At 59.6% G+C, this 21,056-nt stretch overlaps 1 protein-coding gene across 3 annotated transcripts in view; it reads right to left on the bottom strand.

Moving 5' to 3' along the window:
- BCR (BCR activator of RhoGEF and GTPase) overlaps positions 1-21,056 on the bottom strand; it is a 105,188-nt gene that overhangs the window by 15,764 nt on the left and 68,368 nt on the right. For all 3 annotated transcript variants that reach the window (XM_029222816.1, XM_029222808.1, XM_029222800.1), the window contains 11 exons: positions 19,650-19,710; positions 18,394-18,446; positions 16,003-16,143; positions 11,840-11,961; positions 10,654-10,822; positions 9,373-9,492; positions 8,692-8,767; positions 7,296-7,400; positions 6,622-6,696; positions 5,129-5,226; positions 3,462-3,593 (listed from right to left, as the gene is read on the bottom strand). In XM_029222816.1, the coding sequence (XP_029078649.1) occupies positions 3,462-3,593; positions 5,129-5,226; positions 6,622-6,696; positions 7,296-7,400; positions 8,692-8,767; positions 9,373-9,492; positions 10,654-10,822; positions 11,840-11,961; positions 16,003-16,143; positions 18,394-18,446; positions 19,650-19,710 (1,152 nt within the window). The remainder of the gene's footprint in view (positions 1-3,461; positions 3,594-5,128; positions 5,227-6,621; positions 6,697-7,295; positions 7,401-8,691; positions 8,768-9,372; positions 9,493-10,653; positions 10,823-11,839; positions 11,962-16,002; positions 16,144-18,393; positions 18,447-19,649; positions 19,711-21,056) is intronic.

Below are 21,056 nucleotides of genomic sequence, written 5' to 3' on the forward strand. Positions count from 1 at the left end.
CAGCTCCACGCCCCCCGCCCCCACGCACAGCTCCACGCCCCCCGCCCATTCACAGGTGAGGAAACGAGTCTGGGCGGACACAGCTATGACTCACCCCAGGTCCCAGGAGGTGCAGTGGGGGTGGGGGACTTGACAGTCTCTCCTTGACTCAAATCTACAGGCTTCTCAGAGCTGCTTTCCAACTACAAGCACCCCTCATTTTTCTGTGCTCTGCAGACACCGTGTTTTTACAAACTGAAGGTTTGTGGCAACCCTGCATTGTTAGATGCTGCCTGGCATATTTCAGCAATAAAGTATTTTTTCATTAAGGTACTTACGTTGTTTTTTCAGACACAATGCTACTGCACACTTAGACTTCAGTACAGTGTAAACATAACCTTTATACACACTGGGAGACCAGAAAATTCCCATGACTCGCTTTACTGCAGTATATCTGAGGTATGCCTGTAGGTCTTGTCCCTGGGGCATGTCCTCAAGAGGTCAATTTTAGCAAGAATCCTGCTAGGTCAGTTTAGCAAGAATCCCCCATCCTCGCTCGATAACTAAGCAACCTCGACATCTGACCAAGCTACTCATTCCCCACCGTCCCCTGGTGATGTCTGATCACCTGGGTCTGTCTTTAGCAAGAATCCCATTAGGTCGGCTTAGCCAGAAACCCCCTTGGCCCTGGTGTTATCTTACTACCACCATTATTGATGTTCTCAGTCATTTTCCATCTGCTCCCTGTCCCCCGGGCGGTAAATTCCCACCTTTCCTTGTTGTTTTCAGAGCTGAGCCCCATCTCTCTCCTATTTCGACAGCCCCCTGGAATGAAGTCCGCATTGCTGGTTTAACAAGGCCATGAACGTTATTTTTTAACAGAGTCCACCCCTCCCCACCTCCCATCTCACGTCTGGGTCCTACTGGAAGGAGGACTGTCTGAGGAGCTCAAAGCACCATGGATGGGGAAGCGCAGGCTGGGATCAGACATCGGGAGCAGCAGGGACTCGGGGAGACGCCCCTCACCAGCCCCCTAACCTCACCGCTCACATCTTCCCCAGATGGGGCAGGCACTCACCTGGTACCCCCTGACTGTCGGAGAACACAAGTGTGAGCATAAGGAAATGTTCTGTTTACATCAAGATGTATCAAGGCAGAGGGTTTCCAAAGACGGCTTGACTCAGTAAAGGAGGAAAATGAGTGTCAGTTCTTTCCTCTTTTCCTTCCTGAGACCCTCGGTTACCCAGCGGCAGTGCTTAGAGGCCACAGTTCAAAGTCCACCACCCCTGGGACCCCAGCCGTGGAGGGTGCAGGTGACTGGCGTCAAAGGTTGAAGGAACCGGAGCCAAGAAAAGGAGCTGGGCACCAGCCTGTCAGCTCATCGTAGGCTCTGCAAGGTGCGTGTGGGTGAGGGATGCTGGGGCTGGGGGCAGGTACAGACACGGAGGGGAGCGGGAGGGAGCAAAGGGAGCCACAGCCATCCTCGAGCAGCAGAGGTGACGACTAATGACCAGAGTGATGACCGGCATGAGGCAGGTGCCTACGCACGGCGGCACTCAAAGGCATCCAGCTCAGGACACTCACGGAACAGCACCGTTTGGGGACTGCCCTAGCATCCATCGAGAACAAAACGGCCCAGCAGTGAGGTTGGAATCCGTGGGATCCCACGTAAAGCCAGGAGGGTGGACAAGATCTATGTGGAGACACAAGGCTGGGTCTCAAGATCACTGCGGGGAGTCAATGCACATGAGCCGCAAGGCAGTAAATATCAGGCAGCACCCACAGGAGCCACCCACGCAGCACCCTGTCTGCCAAGCTCACGCAGGGTGGCCCTGGTGGAGGGAGGGACCTGGCTGGCCACGGGTCCCTGGTTGGGACGCCAGAGGTGGGACGACTGATAAATCCTGGCCTGCCTTTCTGCTTTTCCACCCAGAAGCCCAGCTCTAAACCAAGACCCTAAAACTGGCCCAACTGAACCCTGGGCTGACAGGTAGCAAGGAGGGACCATCCCCTTCTCACCCAGGATCGAAGCCACAGGCAGGTCTCAGGTCCAGGACAGCCACCAAGCGATCCTGGACCAGGAGCCGGCCTTCGTGGACCATCCCCGCCCAAGAGGGGCCACGAGTCCTGCCTTCCCTGTGCAGGCGAGGCTGCCGCCCTGCTCCCCAACACACACCCCAACCTCAGTGGGCTCACTAGAGTGTCGTCCCGGACTGGCGTCCCCTCACACCCTGGGCCGTCTCCACCTTAGGAGAGCCCAGCCCCAGCTGTCATTGGCTTCCTCTCCCTGTGTCTTTGTCTTGCCGCTGTGGCGCCAGCTGGTGGGTGGGTGAGGGGAGCAGAACAGGGTGATCAGAGGGGCGTTTTTGCTTTCAGACCTGCTCTCAACGTACAGGGGTCCCTGGAGACGCTGAGCCATCAAATTCCCTAATAAGCTTCCAAGGTGGGGAAGCCAGCCAGCTGGAGTGGTGACTCCCAGACTTGCCAACAGAGATGACGAACTACCCAGGGATGAGTCACCCTTTCTCCTGTCATTCCTGCTGTGAGGATCTTCACTTCCTGCCCCAGGGAAGGGAGGCGGGGCTTCCTGTCCTCTGACTGGCACCTGGAATGTCCAACCACTCCCCCGCCAGGAGGCCTCATCCAGGGGTCCCGGGGCACCAGGGGGAGTGGGGAACAGTCAGGGCCCACCTCCAGGGCAGAGTAGGGAGGAACCCGCTTAGCTGGGTCCAGTAAGATGCCCCGTAAAGAAAGAGGGTACCGGGGCTTTCTCCACGGGGGGCAGGAGCGTGCAGGTGAGGCTGCAAGAAGCGCCAGGCAGGTGATGCAGCTCCTGTCTGCCAAGCGGTGAGAGTGCTGGGGGTGGGGGGTGCTTCCAGGGCCTGGGTAAACTGGAAGGACTGAGGACCCGAATGGCTTGGACCTGGGACCCCTCTCTGGTCCTGTACAGACACTCCTGGCCCACCAGGGGCTCCTATGACAACTCCAGGGGGGGACCTGTGCCCCAGGAGGGATGCAGCTGCACCCCCTGGAATCTGAGTCTAGAAGCCAGAGAGGGGATGTCAGGCAGGTAGACTCAGGCTCTCATGCTTTTCCAAGAAGAGGAAGCTCCTAACTGCCAACTGCAACCCAGGGCACCAACTCAGCGGCCTGCCTTGGGGTCTTCCGGAGGCCATGGAGGCATGGCAGCCCCATTGGAAAAACAGGTGGATCTGAAATTCCTTTGGGGACAAGACGGGGCATGACAGACAGACAGACAGAGGGGCAGAAAAGGACCCACGAAGGTGCCAGCCCAGGTCTCCCACGGCGGATGATTCAGAGCCAGGCCTGCCTCACCCCCATCTCAGTGTCCCTGCGTGTCAAGTGGGGAAGATCACAGAGCATCTGGAGCTGGGGTGAGTGCGTCCGGGGCCGGGGGACGACTACATGGCGGTGGTGGGGGCAGACAGGACCCTGCAGGGAGCAGAGGGCAGCAGCCTCACCTGCACCTGGCCCTTCCCCATGATCCTGTCTGCACTCTCGCCGTCCTCCTTGGTGATCTTGCTTTTGTTGTAACACTTCTCGTAGCACAGTATCCTCAAGGTCTGTGAGCCTTCCAGCTCGATCTCAAACTCCTGTGGCCCCGAGAGAGAAGGAAAGCCCCGAGTTAGTTGGGGGGGCCCCGGCGAGTGGGGGTCAGTGCTGCCAGCTGAAGGGGCCTCTGAACCGCAGCTCCTGCACAGATAGCTCCCGAGCTGCCCCGGGAAGCCCCGCGTCGAGACTCTCCTCACTTTCGTCCCACGATGCAGACCCTCGGAAGCCACTTCCCTGTGAGCATCACACCGTGGCCCAGTCTGGATGCTTGTGGAAGCTCTGAGCACCTCTCAAACCTAAGCCAAGCTCCTTAAGCCAGCATCTCACAGCGTGGTTCCCGCACCACCTACACCAGAAGCTGGTTACAAACGCAGACACTCTGTGGGCTTTGGGGCATGTGTCCTCGGAGGTTCACCAATTACAAGTGCCCCACTCTGCTGTGTCAATAGTGGCGGGGGAGACAGGGACAGGGGAACATGGAAAATCTCTGTCCTTTCTGCTCACTTTTGCTGTGGACCTAAAACTGCTCTACAAATAAAGTCTATTTGAAAGGGGAAAAAAAAAAAATCGATCCAGGGAGGTGACCTAGGCGAGAGAGGGACCTGGGAGGAAAGAATTCTCCCGTAGACACTCCAAGGTGTCTACTTTCTCCTCCATCACCCCTATGAAACCTTCAGTAAATGCTGCATTTCACACCAGTGCTTTTGCAGGCATGGGTTCTTGCTGGGGAAGCAGCGGGGAGGGGAGAGCAAATATTTCTGAGCCTGAATGGGGGTAGGGAGGGTGTGTCTGCCCAGAATCTGTGCGGCCCTGGATAATCCATACACACACAGCCAGGGTGGCCGCCGCGTGGCCTGATGCTCTGAAGCTCCCCCGACCCCATGCTCGGTCCCTCGAGCCCCCAGGGCTGCCTCACACCAGAACCCTCTGCATAGTATCCAGAGCCCTGCCCTTGTCACCTCTGCTGGGTCACGGCCCTCTCGCTCTCCTCAAAGCCTTCTTCGATGGATCCACCTGGCTGTGATCCCCCCTTGTCACAGCAGACACCAGCCCTTTCCATAAGGGCACCCAGAGCTATAGAGCTGTAAGGACCAGGTAGTCCGTTGGCTCCCTGTGCCCCAGTCCTATGGAGGAGGCACAACTAATAATCACAGGAGTGATGCTGAGAAAAGAGACTGGGGTTCCCTCCAGCCCAGCGAGGCCCCACACACAAGCAGAGCCCCAGCTTCCGGACACTGAGAGGGTCACAGAGCCGAACGCTCATTCCAATTTCTGAGGAAAAATGCCATGGAAACCTCCCAAGGAAACACTGAACAATTAACAAAGGCCTTAGTAACAAGAAGCCCTTCTAAGTTCTTTTTCCAGATGCTTTGTCAGCAAAAAAAGTTTCTTTGTAACTGGGGGGAAGGGAGTGGAGAATTCTCAGGAACATGGAGATAAAATCTCTATCTCTTGGCATGCCCGGTCCTCCAGGAGATTCCGGGAATGCTGGCACCGTTGCCTGCGGGGAAGCCCTTGGGGTCACACTCTCTCCCTGGAAGATGTTCCTCCCGATCACCCAGAAGTCGGGCCTCACCTCATTCCAGTTGGGCTCAGCCGTGTCCCTGTAGACACGTGTCTTGGCTTTATTTACAAAGTAGCCAAAGGAATCCACCTCCAGGGTGCAGTACAGACCTGCAGGAGAGCGACACAGAGAGGATGACCATGTTTTCCCTTATTACCAATGTTTTTTATAAAAGCAGGTGTTATTTTCTAAATCATAAAACACAGTCTTGGTTTTATCTTTGTCTTGTTGTTTTTGGCCACACCGCACAGCATGCGGGATCTTAGTTCCCCGACCAGGGATCGAACCTGTGCCCCCGCAGTGGAAGTGCGGACTCTCACCCACTGGACTGCCAGGGAAGTCCTTGGTTTTCTTTTTAAAACAAGACACCAAACCAGTGGCCGGCAAGGTTAGCAGCACCTCACAACAGTGGGCAGAGAACCGGCACCTCTCAGAACATTCGCTCCCCTGCTCACTGACAGCAGCTCGGTGCTGGGAGAAAAGTGGGTGCAGGGGCGCGGCATCCATCAGTGTACTAATAAAGTTAGCACAGGGTAAAATGAAAAAGTATTTGTATTCAGACTTATTCACCTCTAGTTAGTGAGACAATTTATTCAACAGATATTGTGTTCCATTCTTTTTTATTAAAAAATGTCTTTACTGAGGTATGAATTGTATACCTTAAAGTTTACCCACTTTAAGTGACCGACTCAATGCTTTTGGTAAGTTTACAGAGGGGTGTAATCGCTACCACTATCCAATTGTAGCACATTTCCATCACCCCTAAAAGATCTCTTATGCCCATTTCTCCCATTCAACCACAAATCTGTAAATTTGTTTATGTCTATCTGAATCTCTTGCTCAATTTTTAAAAACTGGGTTGTCTCAAGCATTGCGTCATAAGAGTTCTCTATATGTTCTGGATACAAGGCCCTGATCACATACACAGTTTGTAAATATCTTCTATCCTGTGGCTCGTCAGGAATTTCTTGTTTGGTTTTGTAGCAACAGTGGGAAGGTCAGCAGAACGGTGCCTGCCCTGTGTCCTCCTCCGAGGGACCCTGAGAACTTGGTGCCAGGCTGACAGGTGAGCGTCTGCTGTACCTGGGCTGAAATGCTACCAGCCCTCACCACTCTGACAGCTCAAGTGGCTGGGAGAGGTGCCCCCAGGGGGAAGTATTAAAAGGGTATCCCTCTGGCTCATCAGAGCGGCAGAATCTCCTCTGCTGACCAGGGTCAGGGTGCCGGCCCTCAGCCTCCTGGCTTCCTTGGCAACCTAAGGCAGCGTTTTCGGTCTATAGCAAACCCCAGCCCCTGCAATTGCATGACTCGCCTGCAGGGGGCAGCTCCCCAGCTCGCAGGGTCTGAGCCAGGCGCTGGCAACAGCAGGGTCCACCCAGGGAAAGCAAGTCCACACCCAGTGGGCGTCAGCCAGCGCCGCACCTCCTGGCGGTCAGCTGCTTCTCTGGTCCCCGCACCCTTCGGCTCAGTGTCCGGCCGCCTTCCTCCCCAACCCAGCCGCTTACTAGAACTCTGCTTAAAGCCAGTGGCGGAGTGGACGATGACATTCAGGAACCCGCAGAGCCCGGGAGAGTCGTCATCTGTGCGAGAGACCAGAGAGGTGAGCGTCCGCCCTCCTGCGAGGAGCAGGCAGGTGACAGGTTCTGCTTCAAGGTGACCCTCATGGGGCCCCGTGTGACTGTCACTTGCTTAGCAGGGGACAAGGCAATGTCAGGAGCAGAAACACACCCATCGTGGCCTCTGTCTCGGGAACCTTAGGATCTAGTTGGGTTCACAACATGGGCAAACCAGGGACCGAGAAGAGACGTGACAGGTTCTCGGGACAGGAGAGGGTCGGGGAGCATGCCACGTGGACGGGGTGTGTGTGCCTGAGTGTGCAAAGCACACCCCTGTGTGTGGCTGCATGTGCACGAGTGTGTGTGGGGGCGGGCGGGGGGATGGGGAGCGGGGCCCAGAGCACAGAGGGTCTGAGGAGTGGCTCGGGACTTGGGGCCAAGTCATCGGTCTTCTCAACCACCCGGTGGCCGCCGCCTGGGAGCGACCACCCCTAGCCCGTCCCGTCCACATCCCGGAGAGGCCGACAGGCCCTCAGCAGCACACCCAGCCTTGAAATGGACGTCTCTGGTCCCAGGATGGCACCAACAGCAGGAAGGGATGGCGGCCCGGGGGCACAGCCCACCTTCTTTGTTCATGGTCAGTGGGATGCTGTGGACGGTCTGAAGCTTGACGCACGAGTTGGTCAGCATCTGTAGCTCCACGGACGTGAGGGAGAAACTCTTGAAACCTGAGATGGGGGCACAGGCGCGCCAACTGGTGAGTCTGCCCAGCTCTCGGACTCCCCAGGACCCCCACGGGGTGTTCTCAGACGCACCCCCGTTGGGTCCTCAGCACACCCTGGTTAGGAAGACCGCAGGGGCCACCTGCTCCCAGGGAGAAGCCGGTAAGGGGCAGGTGAGGCATGGCCCCGGGGGGCCCAGGCTGGGCTCGGAGGGCTGCAGGAATCTTTGCACAACGCTCACAAACACAGGGCCGCCCACCACCTTGGCACGGCCTCAGGGCAACCGGTTGCGAGGGGGTGGTCTGGGGCACCTTCCTGTGGGGCTCTGTCCCCTGCTCCCCCTTCTCTCCACCAGGTGGGGAAAGGGGATTATTTCTGAGCAGACAACACATGCTGTAAATGGTCTGGGCCCCTGGTTACAACAGGACACCTGGGACAGGAACTCTGGCAGGGCCCCAGGCACTGGCCGTCAGAGTCACCAGGAGCGCCCGCCTGGCCCCGGAGACAGTGGCACTGGGGTCTCAGCACAGGCACGAATGACAACCCTGGGGGGACAGACGCTCAGGACAGGGCAGAGGCGTGCGGAGCCCCCAACCTACCTTGGGGGGCACACAGGGCACACGCAGAAACCTTTTAGCAAGGATGGCTCGGGAATCCCAAACCGTATGGCTGGGGACAGAGGAGGGAACCAGGCAGCTGCAGCCCCAGGACCTGGGGCAGGGTCTGCCGTCCCACCCTGAAGGCTGCCAGGCAGGACGGGGCAGCTCTGAGCTGAGCAGAAGGAAAGAACCGCTAACGGAGGGAAGCGCCCAGAGAAGGGGCCACCCAGAGGGGAGTGGGCGCCCTGTCCTGACAGCGGTCAAGCACAGGGGGGCAGGGCCAGCACAGCGTGGCTGCCCAGGTGGGCCCAGTCGAGGGCCGTATGGCATCAGCACCTGCTGGGGTGTGTGGCAGGCCTGGGGGGAGGCAAGGCGGGTGGGCCACGTGCGTGGCAGCCTCGGAAAGGCAGCAGGGGTGCAGGGGGGCCCCCGGGGACAGGCAGGGAATTCAGAGAAGGCCAGGGGAGGGGAAGGGGGTTCATGGAGGAGGTCAGAGGGCAGGCGGGGGGGCACAGAGGGCAGGGGGCCCTATCAGGACAGCCCCTCCCCCATTATCTCCCGTATTAGGGCTCCATGGCACACTTCACTTGGGTAAGAGTTCCACTGTCCCTTGGGGAAAACAAGGTTTGAGACCATGGGAGGCGACCATCCAGCCCTGACGCTCCCAAGCCCACAGCCTGGGCGCGCAGCCCACTCACATTTCTTCTGCTGCTCCCGGATGTTCTCCCTCCACTCGGCCCGCTCATAGTCGGATGAGATCAGGAACGTGTAACTCTGGGGGTGGGGGAGAGCACACCCGTTATCTCCACCTCGGCTGAGCGGGTACCCAGTGGATCCAGGGCTCCGTCATGGTCACCGCGTGGAGCCTGCAGCACGCCCACAGGAGGCACGAGCATCTCCGCGCTGCAGGCCGGCGGAGCTGGGGCGGCTGTGCTCACAGCACTGCTCGTCCCTCCCTGCACCCTCTGCCCCTCCTGCTGCGCCTGGGTCAGGGCGTGACGAATCAGAGTGTAGGGCCACCGGGGTCACCAGGTGGGACCTGCAGAGGGGAGGGCTGATGCCTACAAGCTGGGCCCATGACGCAGAGGCAAGACTCCCGCAAAGCCCACCGGCTGCCCCCCACCGGCTGCCCCCTGACAAGTGCATGATGCCCGTGGAGGGAAACGCCCCGGCTACAGAGGCAGCAGAAGCCACTCAGGAGAGCTGTCTCTCTGGCCCAAGAGGTCCCGGACAGCATTTCTGCACCGAGGGCTGGGTCTGCACAGCCCTGCAAGCCCCCTGCCCTATTGAGACGCCCTGGAGGCCCCACCACCTCCCAGCCACAGGGGCTCCGGCCCAAAGCCCCAGAGAGCGGCCTGTGTGCCACGCTGGGCGCTCACCTTGCCGTTGCGGCTGTGCACGCGGAAGGCCATGCTGGGGGACATGAGCAAGAGCAGCGACTCCTGCTCCGAGAGCTTCTTCCGCAGCCTCTCGATGGCCTTGCTGCCCTTGTTCGCTCTCTGTGGGCAGAGGGCACGGTCACGTTTCCAGCCCTGGCCCAGCGTGGCCCGCTCCCACTCTGCCTGCCCCATCACCCCTGATGCTCGGTCCGTGGAGGACGGGAGACCGTCTGGCGGCCCAGCGTGGACAGGGTCTTGGCCACAGCGTCCAGGACCGGCATAGACTGCCGGACGTGCTCAGCCCATCCTTCTTAAGGGATTAAGTTCTTCCTCTCACAAACCTCCCTTTTTTCACTTGCTCCAAACTTAGACAATGTGAAGGGGCCTGTCGTGACCCCAAAGGCCCCTCCCTGCTCCCGGATCTGCCACATTTCAGCATCAGGTCCCCCGGGAGTGACTGCGAGGGTCCTGATGGAGGGTGACATGCACTCCCAGGACCTGGCTAGGAAAACTCTCCCTGCCGCGTGTCATGTTCCTCCCTCCTGAAGCCCTCTGTCCCCGGGGGAGGCTGTGCTACCTGCCACTAGGCAGAGGGTATGGCTCGGATGGGTGAGTGGTGGCAGAGAGCTTGACAGCCCCGCGGATGCAGCCCTGGCTCCCCTCTGCCTCAGGACACTCTGCCATGGGGGCCACGGGTCCGTCGGGACGAATAAACAACCCAGAGTTCATGCCGGTCCTGGGGCTCCTGTGCTTTCCCCATCCTGCGGGGTTTGCAGTACAGAAGGTTGGGTAGGGTGAGGGCTGAGAAGGACCCCTGTCCGGCTGCACCCACCTCAGCAGGGTGTCCCTGGACATCAACCTTCTGGGGACCCACCTTGTCTTTGGCCACTGTGAGGCACCAGCTCTGGCCTGGGCTGACCCTACAGGCGAGGGGTTCATCCTCACTGTTCCTCCAGAACACTGTTCCTCTCCAGAAACAACCAGGGGCCTGCTGGGTGCAGTCCAGACCCCGTGGAGGGGCCGTGTTTCCCCCCAGCCTGGGATTCGCTCCGGATCAGGGCAGTTATAAGAGGGACAGAGGGGCACCTCCCCCTACCCCATCCTGAATGGCTCCATGCCTGATGGGAGGCCTGGCACTGCGAGGGCTCACAGGGGTCCCGGCAGGTCCCAGAGACCAGAAGTGGGGTCAGATGCCCTGCAGAACTCGCCCGCCTGCCAGCGTGAGGGGATGCTGCCCACTCGAGCTGCAGAGCCCGGCCTGGCACCACCCCCCAGCCCCACCTTCTCTCTCTGGATGTCACTCTTGATCTGGGAGATCTTGATCTTCATGGCATCCAGCTCCTCATCCAGCACCAGGGGGATGTTGGGTGTGGCCTCCGAGTCGTCTACTGTCTGGAAGCTGAGATCCGTGAGCGGGATGTACCATTTGCAGTCGTATTGCTGGGTTTTGCTGGGTGGGGGGAGGGCCAGGTTAACAGGCTGACCACCTTCCTTTGCTTAAGTCACTGCTTTCGACTCTGGAGAACCCTAAGCTCATGGCCACGAAGTTTACCTGACCTTCAAACTCTGCTCATGGTCCCTGAGACAGGCTGGGATAAGGCCACAGGCAGACACTGGCGACCCAGCCTCGGTGACCCCTGGGGAGGGTCATCGTGCACGTGTGACCCAGGCCCCACGGGTCTGACAAGCCCTCATCCACCCTTCTCTGTGCTGATGGTGGTGGCTCATAGGCTCCCTGACGCGGGAGACCACCTAGGCCGCCAATGACAGTCAGGAGAGGACTGCAGACACGTCCAGAGCTGCAGAGTTTGAGGGGCTGCAAATCTACCCGGTGTAATCCCTCCCTCGACAGATGGGGAAACCAAGGCTCTCTTCTGATTAAATCCACTCAGCGTGGCAATGGCAGAATGGGGTGAAGAGCCCAGTTCTGGTTCTTCCCAACATGACCTTTCCTCCATTCCAGCCACTGCCTCCCACCCCCCGGCCCCCCACTGCTGCAACCTGTGTGGTCTAGTCCCTGGGGGTTTGGGTGGGGTCTGCAGGCCAATGCTGAGAATCACTGAGAAGCCACCATGATCTCGGGGAGACAAAATGTAGGGATCACCTAGTGATGCCCTCCAAGGACAGGGGAGGGGCAGCCAGGGTCCATCCCCCACCTGCACTTGACCCTGCAGCCCCCTGACCTGTCTGGGTCACGACATGACAGCCCCTCAACTGCACCTGAAGTCATAGTCAACAGCCTGGTCACCCACCCAGACCCTGAATGTCTCCAGATTCCTAATGATGAACTTTGACCTTGAGCCTGGCATCACGTCCAGTTGGAAACAGAATGTAGCTTAACGAGAGCAGCCTGGCAACAGGTTACGACCTCTCGAGGCTCACTGGAAAGAACACCAGGTCTCCTCCTGTAGAAACCACCCCATACCCCGGGGACCCCCCTCTCGGCCGGGGCCGCACCGCCACTCACCCTCCGCTCTGCTTCTTGAGCTTGGTGCACAGGAGCAGGTCAGTGAAGAGGAAGACGTGCCGCAGCTTGCGGGCCCCCTCCACCAGCTCCACCATGAAGCTGTCCTTCAGCAGCTGTCGGTGCTGCAGGGGGCGGGGGGCTGGTCAGGGCAGGGGCGGCCTGAGCCTCCACGCCCCCGACCTCCAACCCTCACACCCACTTCCCAGCGCTCCTTCCACCTCATCCGCCCGCAAGCACACACGCCAAATGCCTTGCTCTTTGTTCATCAGAGTTCCCAAACCCCAGACAGAGTCACAGCCACTGGCCTGGAGGCCGGAGGAGACATTGCAGCCAAGGCGATGGGAGAGCCCCTCTGAGCAGGGAGGCCCATACATCCCCAGGACAGGCCTGGAGACCCAGGCAAGAGGCCGGCCACGTGGAGAGGGGACGTTCTTGTACGGGGACCGTCAAGGCTCAGGTAACAAGAGCTTGGGGCTCAGCCTAGAGGGGACTGCCTGGTAAGGGGGGAGGAGACGGGTCGGGAGAACTCCAAGAGGGGGCAGTCACGCTAAGGGCTGGGCCTGGATCTGAGGGCATCAGGAGGCTGGGCAGGGGTCCCCCAGCTGGGACCCCACATTCTAGTCCTTCTGAGGTCAGTGTCCACTGATGGTAGGGGTCCACATAGGGGCTTTACACCTCTGATGCCCACCCCTGACCCTGAGGCATCCTCGAAGGAGCAGGGAGACTAGAGACACCAGTCCCCAGCAAGCCCTGTGCCTCTCTGCCCCTGGTGGCTTCATCTGAAAGACAAGGGATGGTCCCATGGCTCACAAGTTTCCAGGGCACATGGAGGTAAGTCGGTAATTCAGTGGACAAAGAGTGCCTGCCACCTCATCCGGGCTGGCGCTGTGCTGTGCCGAGGACACGGAGACAGGATGAGAGGCTGCCCCACGCACGCCCCGGATGTGCTGTGCCAGCACGTAGCCTGTCATTGGATGTGACCCTCCTGCTGTGGGTGAGTCCTCGTGCCCACTTCGAAGATGAGAAGCCTGAGCCTCAGGGAGCTCCACCATCCACCCCAGGCAGCACAGGGAGCGAGCGGGGACACTCGGGGGTCTGTGCTCAGGAGGAAAGAGACCAGGTGCTCAATGGGGACCCTGCCCGCCTGGCCTCAGAGAAGGCCCCCCAGAAAGGGCAACTTCCCACCCCTCTCTGTGATGGCCTGGGAAGGGTCCGGGGGGTCAGGCACACACACCACAGGGGGCAAAGACCCACAGCGTCTGCCTACCCCTGTCACCCCCCACAACAGCCCCCCCCCAACAGGTCTGGGCACCTGGCTCCACTGCCACCTGCCGCCTGAGGTTCTTCTCAGGGAACCTGTGCCTCCCTGAACTCCCCACACACTCTCAGCAGGAGCCCCCGAGAAGCAAATGCAGCCTGGGCCAGGCCCCCCAACACTCCCACGTCACCGCCATGCGCAGCTCGGCTCACAGCAGCCGGCCGGGCCCTGGCACAGAGACTGGATGATTTACATGGGTGCCGCCAGTGCCAACCAGACCATAAGTGGGAGGGCAGGAGGGCTGCCCAGGTGCCCAGGCCGTGACCCATCGTCACTGCCCTCCCCCGCCTGCTGTGGGCATAGGCAAGCCCCGCGTCCGCACCCATGGGAAGCACAGAACCATGTGCACCTGGGGACACTGCCATGCAGCACTGGAGACCTGGGCAGCCTGACTGCGGGGTCTGTGCCGGGGGGCAGGTCCTGGGACACTGAGGTCCTCGAGGAATGCCCCCTCGGCAGGGACACGCAGATGGTCTTCCAGCCCAGGAGGCAGGACCAAGGGACCTTCTGTGAGGCGGGGGGACTGCAGTCCTTTCTGCACACAAAGGAGCTGAGCTTCTGGCCACTGCCAGCAGAGGGCCCCCGACGTCCAGCTCAGAGGTGGATTCGTCCCCTCTGTCAGCAGGTCAGAATCGTCCAGGGTCCCAGCCTTGATGGAGCCCCCTGCAGGCCCTTCTCCTCCTCCCCGCCGGGTCCTGCCGCTCACAGGTTCATCCAAAGTCCCACCCCAGCCACCAACTTCATCCTCCAGAGGCCACCAGCATCACCCTGGTACTTGTGGCAGCCCCGTACATCCACCCATCCGTGGTAGTAGACACGGGCTCAGACGGCAGCCCTGGGGGGCTCTGATGGGTGGACTCCCCATGCACCCCTGCCTGTGCAAATCCTCATCTTTCCAGGAGAAGGCCCCCACCCCATGACGTCCTGGCCTGAGCCTTGCTCTGTGCTGCACCCCGTCTCCGAGGGCCACACGAGGTGCGCAGTGCGGGGAGAGTGGACGGTGTGGCTGTCCTCTGAGCACAGCAGGATTTTCTCACCACAAGCTTCCCCATCGTGGCAGATGTCCTCCCTCCCAAGGAGGCCCCAGGCCTCACTTCTGAACCCCAGCCCACCCTGGGGTCCTGCAGTGGCTCAAACAGAAAATGTGCAGGTGGGCAGGAAGGGTCTCCCAGCTCCAGGAAAGCTGGGCCAACCACGATACTGGCAAATCCACGAAGGGAGCCTGGACCCTGGCCCAGGGGTCAGGCCTCATTCTGTCTCTATCTGTGGACCCCAGCCGCCAGCTCTCGAGGACGCCCCAGGCAGTGGTGTGGGTGTGGATCTGCCTGAATCCTGGTCTAGCCGCCATCTATCTCCCTTACTGTGCTCCTAACGGAGAACCCTGAATGAAGGCGCGTGCGACTCAGACTCCCGACCTTTCAGGGTCACCGGCCTTTCTCCCCCATTCGTGGCTGAGGCACCCAAGCGATTCCCCTCAAGGAGCAGACACCACAGGTCAAGAGGACCAGATGCTGGTGGGGATGGGGTGGGCGCAGGTAGAAGCCCTGCCCCCATGAAGCACCGGCCCCTACACACTTCCCACTCAGGCGCCCCGGGACCCCGACCATGGGTCCACAGGTGCGGGCTCAAGGGCCTGGCTGACAACTGCCAGGCGACATCTGATTTTCCTCAATTCCTGAAGGCAGCTGCTTCCAATGATCCGAAGAGCAAGGAGGCACTTCTCCCCGGGGAACCTAAGTGCAGCGGGAGACACAGGCGCAGACTCGGCACCCACAGAAGGACTCGCACAGCTGCTTCCCAGGAGGGCGGTGCTCTTATAAAGGAACTGCCTGCGAGAGAGCATGGTGTCCCAGGAGGGGAGACCAAGCAGCACGAACCCAATAGGGACAGGAGTCTTGGCGGAAGCAAATCCCGAGTCTGGTGAGACCGTGTGAACTGCAGACAAGGGAGGCCGAGCACTCAGGTACCACTTCCCACACAGGTGTGGAAGCACAGGGCTGAGAGCAGCCTGCCCGCCAGCCCCGAGTCCTGGAGGGTCAGCCTCGGCGCCGCCGAGCACCTGGCACACTAACGGGAAGAGGAGTGGCTCCGAGCGGCAGCTACAGTAAGGTTTGCTGCCAGCCCACGTGTTGCTGGGCCATACGGCTCCTGTCCCTGCACGAGACCCCAGAGGCCGCGGGTCTGCCCCCCCGCCCCGCGCCGCGGTGCCGCTTCCAATGAAAGATGCTCACACTAGACACCGCCCCTGACTGACACACCTCTGCCATCTGGCTGCAAGCTGCCTGGCACTGGCCTGGGCCCCTCCCGGGAAGGAGCGGAGGTGGCAGGGGTGGCGTCTGAGCCCCTCTGTTCCACACCCTGTCATCTACGATGTGCAGAGAGATGGAGACTGGGAGGGGCTGTCAAGAGACGGAGGGAGGAGGGGAAGGAGAGCCCTCCTGGCCGAAGAAGTCACCACGTTCGTTCTCCAGCCTTCTCCGGCCGCAAACACAAACCACACCCCCCTCCCCTTCATCCGCTTTAAAGTCCTTAAACCCACTGTTAACTGTATGTTAATGAAAGAACACTCAAGAGGAACCGAGTGGTCCCCAGGCACACAAATGCCATCCTCCTTCTCACCGCTCTCCTTAGCTGGGGACCCTGATCCGGCAGGGTGTGCGGTGCCCGGGACATAACCCCCCAAGTGAGGCCCGCACCCCTGAAACCACACCCCGATGCCCTGCACAACGGCCTGGGTTCACCCTGCCAGCGTCAAGGGCCCCCAGGTCCAGGCGTTTCTGTGTTGGGCTGAGCTGTGCGGATACAGTGGGCCCCACGCCCACCTCTGCTCGGCCGCCATGCTCACCTCTCCCTTCTTCACGGTCATGGACTGCCGGCGGGGCGTGATCTCCTCGTTAATGCTGGACAGGAAGTTCTGCGAGATGCGGAGGGCGTCTTGCAGAAGCAGGTGGTCGGGGTGGCCAGAGGGGGTGTGTTTCAGCAAGTCCTGCATTGGACGAAGGATGGAGTCAGAGCAGCCCCGGCATCTCTGCTGTGAGAGCCGCAGACGCGCTGGGTGTGACCTGGGGCTGCCTCTCACCATGGCTTGGGCCGCGCGGCAGCACTCGTACGAGCACTGTGCCGGGAGCAGGCCCCTAACGGCGCCCCACAAGCCTATGCTGTTTGCACGTTGCAGAGAGGTGCTCCACGCTACAAGTCTGGGGCAGGTTTCTCTACCCGGGCCCTGGTGACTTGCAGGGCTGGTTTTGGTGGGGGCTGTCCGGGCACTAGAGGATGCTGGCACCATCCCTGGCCTCTGCCCATTCGATGGCAGTGGCGCCCCCTCACGTGTGGTTGTGACAAGCAAAAACTTCCCTGGACATTGTCACAGGTCCCCTGGGGCAGAACCCATCCTGGTCCGCCGGTCCACGTGAGGTCAGGAGAAAGCCCCTGACCTTCCCAGCTCCTCCTCTTTTATTTATTTATTTATTTTTTTGCGGTACGCGGGCCTCTCACTGTTGTGGCCTCTCCCGTTGCGGAGCACAGGCTCCGGACGCGCAGGCTTAGCGGCCATGGCTCACGGGCCCAGCCGCTCCGCGGCATGTGGGATCTTCCCGGACCGGGGCATGAACCCGTGTCCCCTGCATCGGCAGGCGGACTCTCAACCACTGCGCCACCAGGGAAGCCCCTGGCTCCCCCTCTTTTAGATCAGAGCCTGAGAGTCCTTCTCTACTGCGAATGCACATAATTTGTGCTCAAAGTCTACGGCTTCCTGGTTCAGAGAAACAAAACCCTCTTAGCTCCCAAATCCTACAGCAAAGAGAACCTGGGGAGATGAAGTAAGCTCAGGGGAGGCTCTGGTGTTGGAGATCCCAGTCCCCCCCCCCACTCCTGGTGGCTCTGGCTTCCCCCTGCCAGGCCTGGGCTCATCGTGGTGAGGGAACCAAATAAAGGATCTCCAGGACTCTGATGGGCCACCGGCCTGAGCCTCCCAAACCGCAAATCTCAGCTTATCTCCCTCCATCCAGGAACTCTTAGTCAGAGGATGGTAAGAAGTTCTGAAACGTGCACTGGATGGAAAACCACGCAGCTTAAAAATGAACAAGGCAGAGCTGTTTGGGCCAAAGTGGGACAACTGCCACAATATAACACTAAGGGGTAAAAAGCCACATGTGGAATGGCATGCATGGCACAACACCGTCTGAATGATTTAGAAAGATGCCATGTGTGTCGGCATAAAGATCCTTGTGGTGGTGGCTCCTTTGTGCGGAGGAAGCAAGACAGGAAACGGACAATTCAAACACTTCTGTGACTTGGTTGTACATTTTTTTAAAAATGTGCATGTCGGGCTTCCCTGGTGGCGCAGTGGTTAAGAATCCGCCTGCCAGTGCAGGGGACCCAGGTTCGAGCTCTAGTCCGGGAAGATCCCACATGTCGCAGAGCAACTAAGCCCGTGTGCCACAACTGCTGAGCCTGTGCTCTAGAGTCCGCAAGCCACAACTACTGAACCCATGTGCCACAACTACTGAAGCCCACGTGCCTAGAGCCCGTGCTCCGCAACAAGAGAAGCCACCACAATGAGAAGCCCGTGCACCGCAACGAAGAGTAGCCCCTGCTCGCCGCAACTAGAGCGAGCCCGCGCAACAACGAAGACCCAACATAGACAAAATAAATAAATAAATTTATTTTTTAAAAAAATGTGCATGTAAGACTTACTCTAAATACAGACAAATAGGATCACCTGGCAGGACTGGGGGCCTTTTTTTCCCTGCTTTTGTTTCTCAGTATTATGACGGCCACTTAATAATGTGCAAGTGACTCCCCACTGCCTTTAGGAGCAGCCCCGCCAGGTGGGCCTCCCTGCACACCCTCTCCGCACACGTTCTCCCGGCTAGAGAATGTGGTCTGACCACAGCCCCGGGATGCACCTGCCATTGGTGCCCCAACCTGTGCTATGTGTCCCGCCCTCTCCCCCGGGGAAGCTTCTCCACCCGCAAGCCTCTGTCCATGGGGGAAGGGATGCTCCCTACCTGTACCCGCTCTGATGAGGCATTTGGAACACCTGGCGAGCCTGCTGCGTTTTCCCCCCCCACCCCCAGGAGCCCAGGGATGGCAGAGGTGCCTCACTTCTGCATCCACAGTACAGGTGTGTGGCAGAAAAGGGGGCAGGTGGGCAAGACTGACAGATATCAGTGTCAGCCCCAGGACAGAAGCCAAGAACCCCAGGGCGAGGAGGCCCCGGGCCCGAGGGACTCACATGCAGGACCAGTGTGCTCCTCGTGACCCGGTCCACAGGCTTGTAGAGCAGGGCTGCGGAGAGACGAACGGTGAGAGAAGGCTGACCGCCCGCCTGCCCACCCACCCTCACTGCAAGGGTGGAAGGTGGGGGCAGCCTCAGCCTCCACATTCCCTGGGAACCCCACCTCCCCTCCGCTCAGTGACAAGGTTGAACCCGATGCATTGGAAGGTCGGGAACATGGCTGTGAGCCTTCAGTCTGTGACATCAGTGCCAGGTCCAGGGCTGGTCAGAACCCGAGCCCTCGTGGCTGAGTCAGCAGCAAGCATTCGAAGGCCTCCGTGTTGACGGCCCTCCGGCCTGGGGTCAGGGAGCTGGCCAGCACTCTGGGGAGGAAGCGCCAGCGCAGATCCCAGGCCGGGGCGTGCGGACCAGCACGCTACTCTCCATGTGTATCCAAGCCTGATGCTGAGATGCGGCTCTTGGTTTTGTAAGCGTTTTTGGACCCCTGGACGCCAGCAGCATGGAGCCCCAAGCGGCCAGGGCCATCCCCGCTTTTCCATGGTGGGCACAGCCCATCACAGGCACAGGCGCTTCATGTGTTCTCACATGTAGGGTGCAGCTCCGCCCATAACCCTCACGACTAGTGCAGGGCATGCACTGTTATCCCCATTTTACAGAAATGGGGGAAACAGGCTCAGAGGGCGGTGTAGCTGTGGCCCCGGCCCACGTCTGCTGTTCTCTGTGAGCGTAACTCCTCCCAAGACCCTAACAGCCAGAAACGAGAAGTACCTTGTTGCTCCTGAGCTCACTCTGCCCAGAGGGATGAGGGCAAACACAGGCCCGGGAGCCCGACTACTTGGCCCTGACCCCTGCCCAGCCACTCTGAATTTGCGTTCTACACGGTCCTTTCCACCCTAAACCTGTTTTATCATCTGAAACAAGGGAAGACAAGAGCCTCCTGCAGGGCCGTTGGGACAAGATGACACTGTAAATGCCCGGCAGTGCCTGCTTTGTGGGCTTCCGATAACTCCCACCTCTTCCTGGTTCCCTGCCCCACCCCCACCCCCCATTGGTGGCAACAGGTCCTGACCGTGTCCCTCCGCACCCACCACGGCCAGCGCTGCTCCCTCCCCATCCCCCCACCCCCCACTACTGGAAATCTGGAGCAGCAGAGGGGCCAGAGTGTGACCCAGCTGGGCGCCCTGGCTGCTCCTGTCTGCTGGCAGCGGCCGCCACCACAGGGGCATGCAGGGGCTTCGGCACGGAGAACTCACTTTCCAGAGAGTTCTTGGTCGTTTGGTCCTTGGCATCCTTGTTGCTTCTGGCTCTCAGGTTCTGCAAAGAGAAAAGCACGTTTTCCACAGGGCAGATGAAGCAGCTCTGATGTGTCAGCGAGTTCACGGTCAGGAACCTTCAGCAGAACTCCCACCCTCCTCTCACTGCTGAGAAGCCCAGATGTGGCAAACCTCAGGGCTGTGTCTGGGCCACAGCCTGCAGAACGGGGCCAACTGAGCACACACTCGCCCTGGATGACGCTGCTGACATTAGGATCAGAAATTCTCTATTCTAAGGGGCTGTCCTATGCACCCTGGGATGTTGAATAGCATCCTATGGGTGCAGCAGCACCCTCTCCTCCTGCTGTGACAATCTAAAACGTCCCCCGGCATTGCTAAGTGTCTCCAGGGGACAAAATCAGCGCTGGTTGAGAACCTCTGACGCAGAGGATCCTGCAAACCAAGGCAACTGGCAATGCCCCTCCCGGGTGCACGGAGCAGCTTTCTTGGAGCAGTTAAACAACGTGCAAGGGGCTGGTGGGTCAGAAAGTAGAGCACTCAGCTTCGGGGAGGCCAGGGCAGGCCGCTGGCATGCACTCTGCCTCCACCCCAGCCTCCCCTCCCCTGACTTTGCAAACGCCCTTGCCCAGGAAGTAAGCAGCGCTTTTTAGTGGGTGGGTCATTATTCAACACAACCGTGTCAAAGGCACTGCTGATTTGGTCCAAGGTACCAAGAGAAATGTGGATAAAAGGTCCCTGTGTGCCTGAAACAGTCTCTGGAAAGAAGCTGTGGTTAATCCCAGTACGAGACTTCTGAGTGAACAGAAAACACAGCACAGGAATGGGAAGGGGCCTGGAGATGACCATCCCAACCTCTCAGGCTGTGGGAAACCTCTTGGGACTAGAAAACATAGTGTATTTTAAGCTCACGAAGGCCAAACTCACAATGCACCTTGGTGCCTCTCCTGAGAATCTAGCTCCCCTCAATAACTCCTCCATCCATCTGCCTCAGCAGCTCCCAGAGGGTGGGCGGGGGGATGAGGGGGCGTGAGAGCTCAAATCTGCAGAAATTAGGTGCCGCTCACACGAGCCAGGGCAGCAGCCCACGCGCCAAGGGCCCCTGGAAGGTGCGATGAACGTGGGCACCTTGAGCACCTCGGGGCTCTGGGAGGCCTGCCTTGAGAAAACTTACAAGTTTGGTTTAACCCCACATTTCCCAAACTGACTAGACTCCGGAAGCCCTTTTCACATGATTCCTGTTACCTACTTTTTATCTGGGGAGCTCGAGCTTGCAGAACCCATCTCAGGCAACTCCAGTCTGACTGGACACTGCAGCACACCCATTTCTCAGGCCAGTCCTGGGAGACATGAAGGACCACTGCTCCACCCTGCCTGTCCTTGGAGATG

Source organism: Monodon monoceros, unplaced genomic scaffold (genome assembly GCF_005190385.1).
Source record: "Monodon monoceros isolate NGI ecotype Baffin Bay Population unplaced genomic scaffold, NGI_Narwhal_1 Super_Scaffold_1, whole genome shotgun sequence".
NCBI classification, from domain to species: domain Eukaryota; kingdom Metazoa; phylum Chordata; class Mammalia; order Artiodactyla; family Monodontidae; genus Monodon; species Monodon monoceros.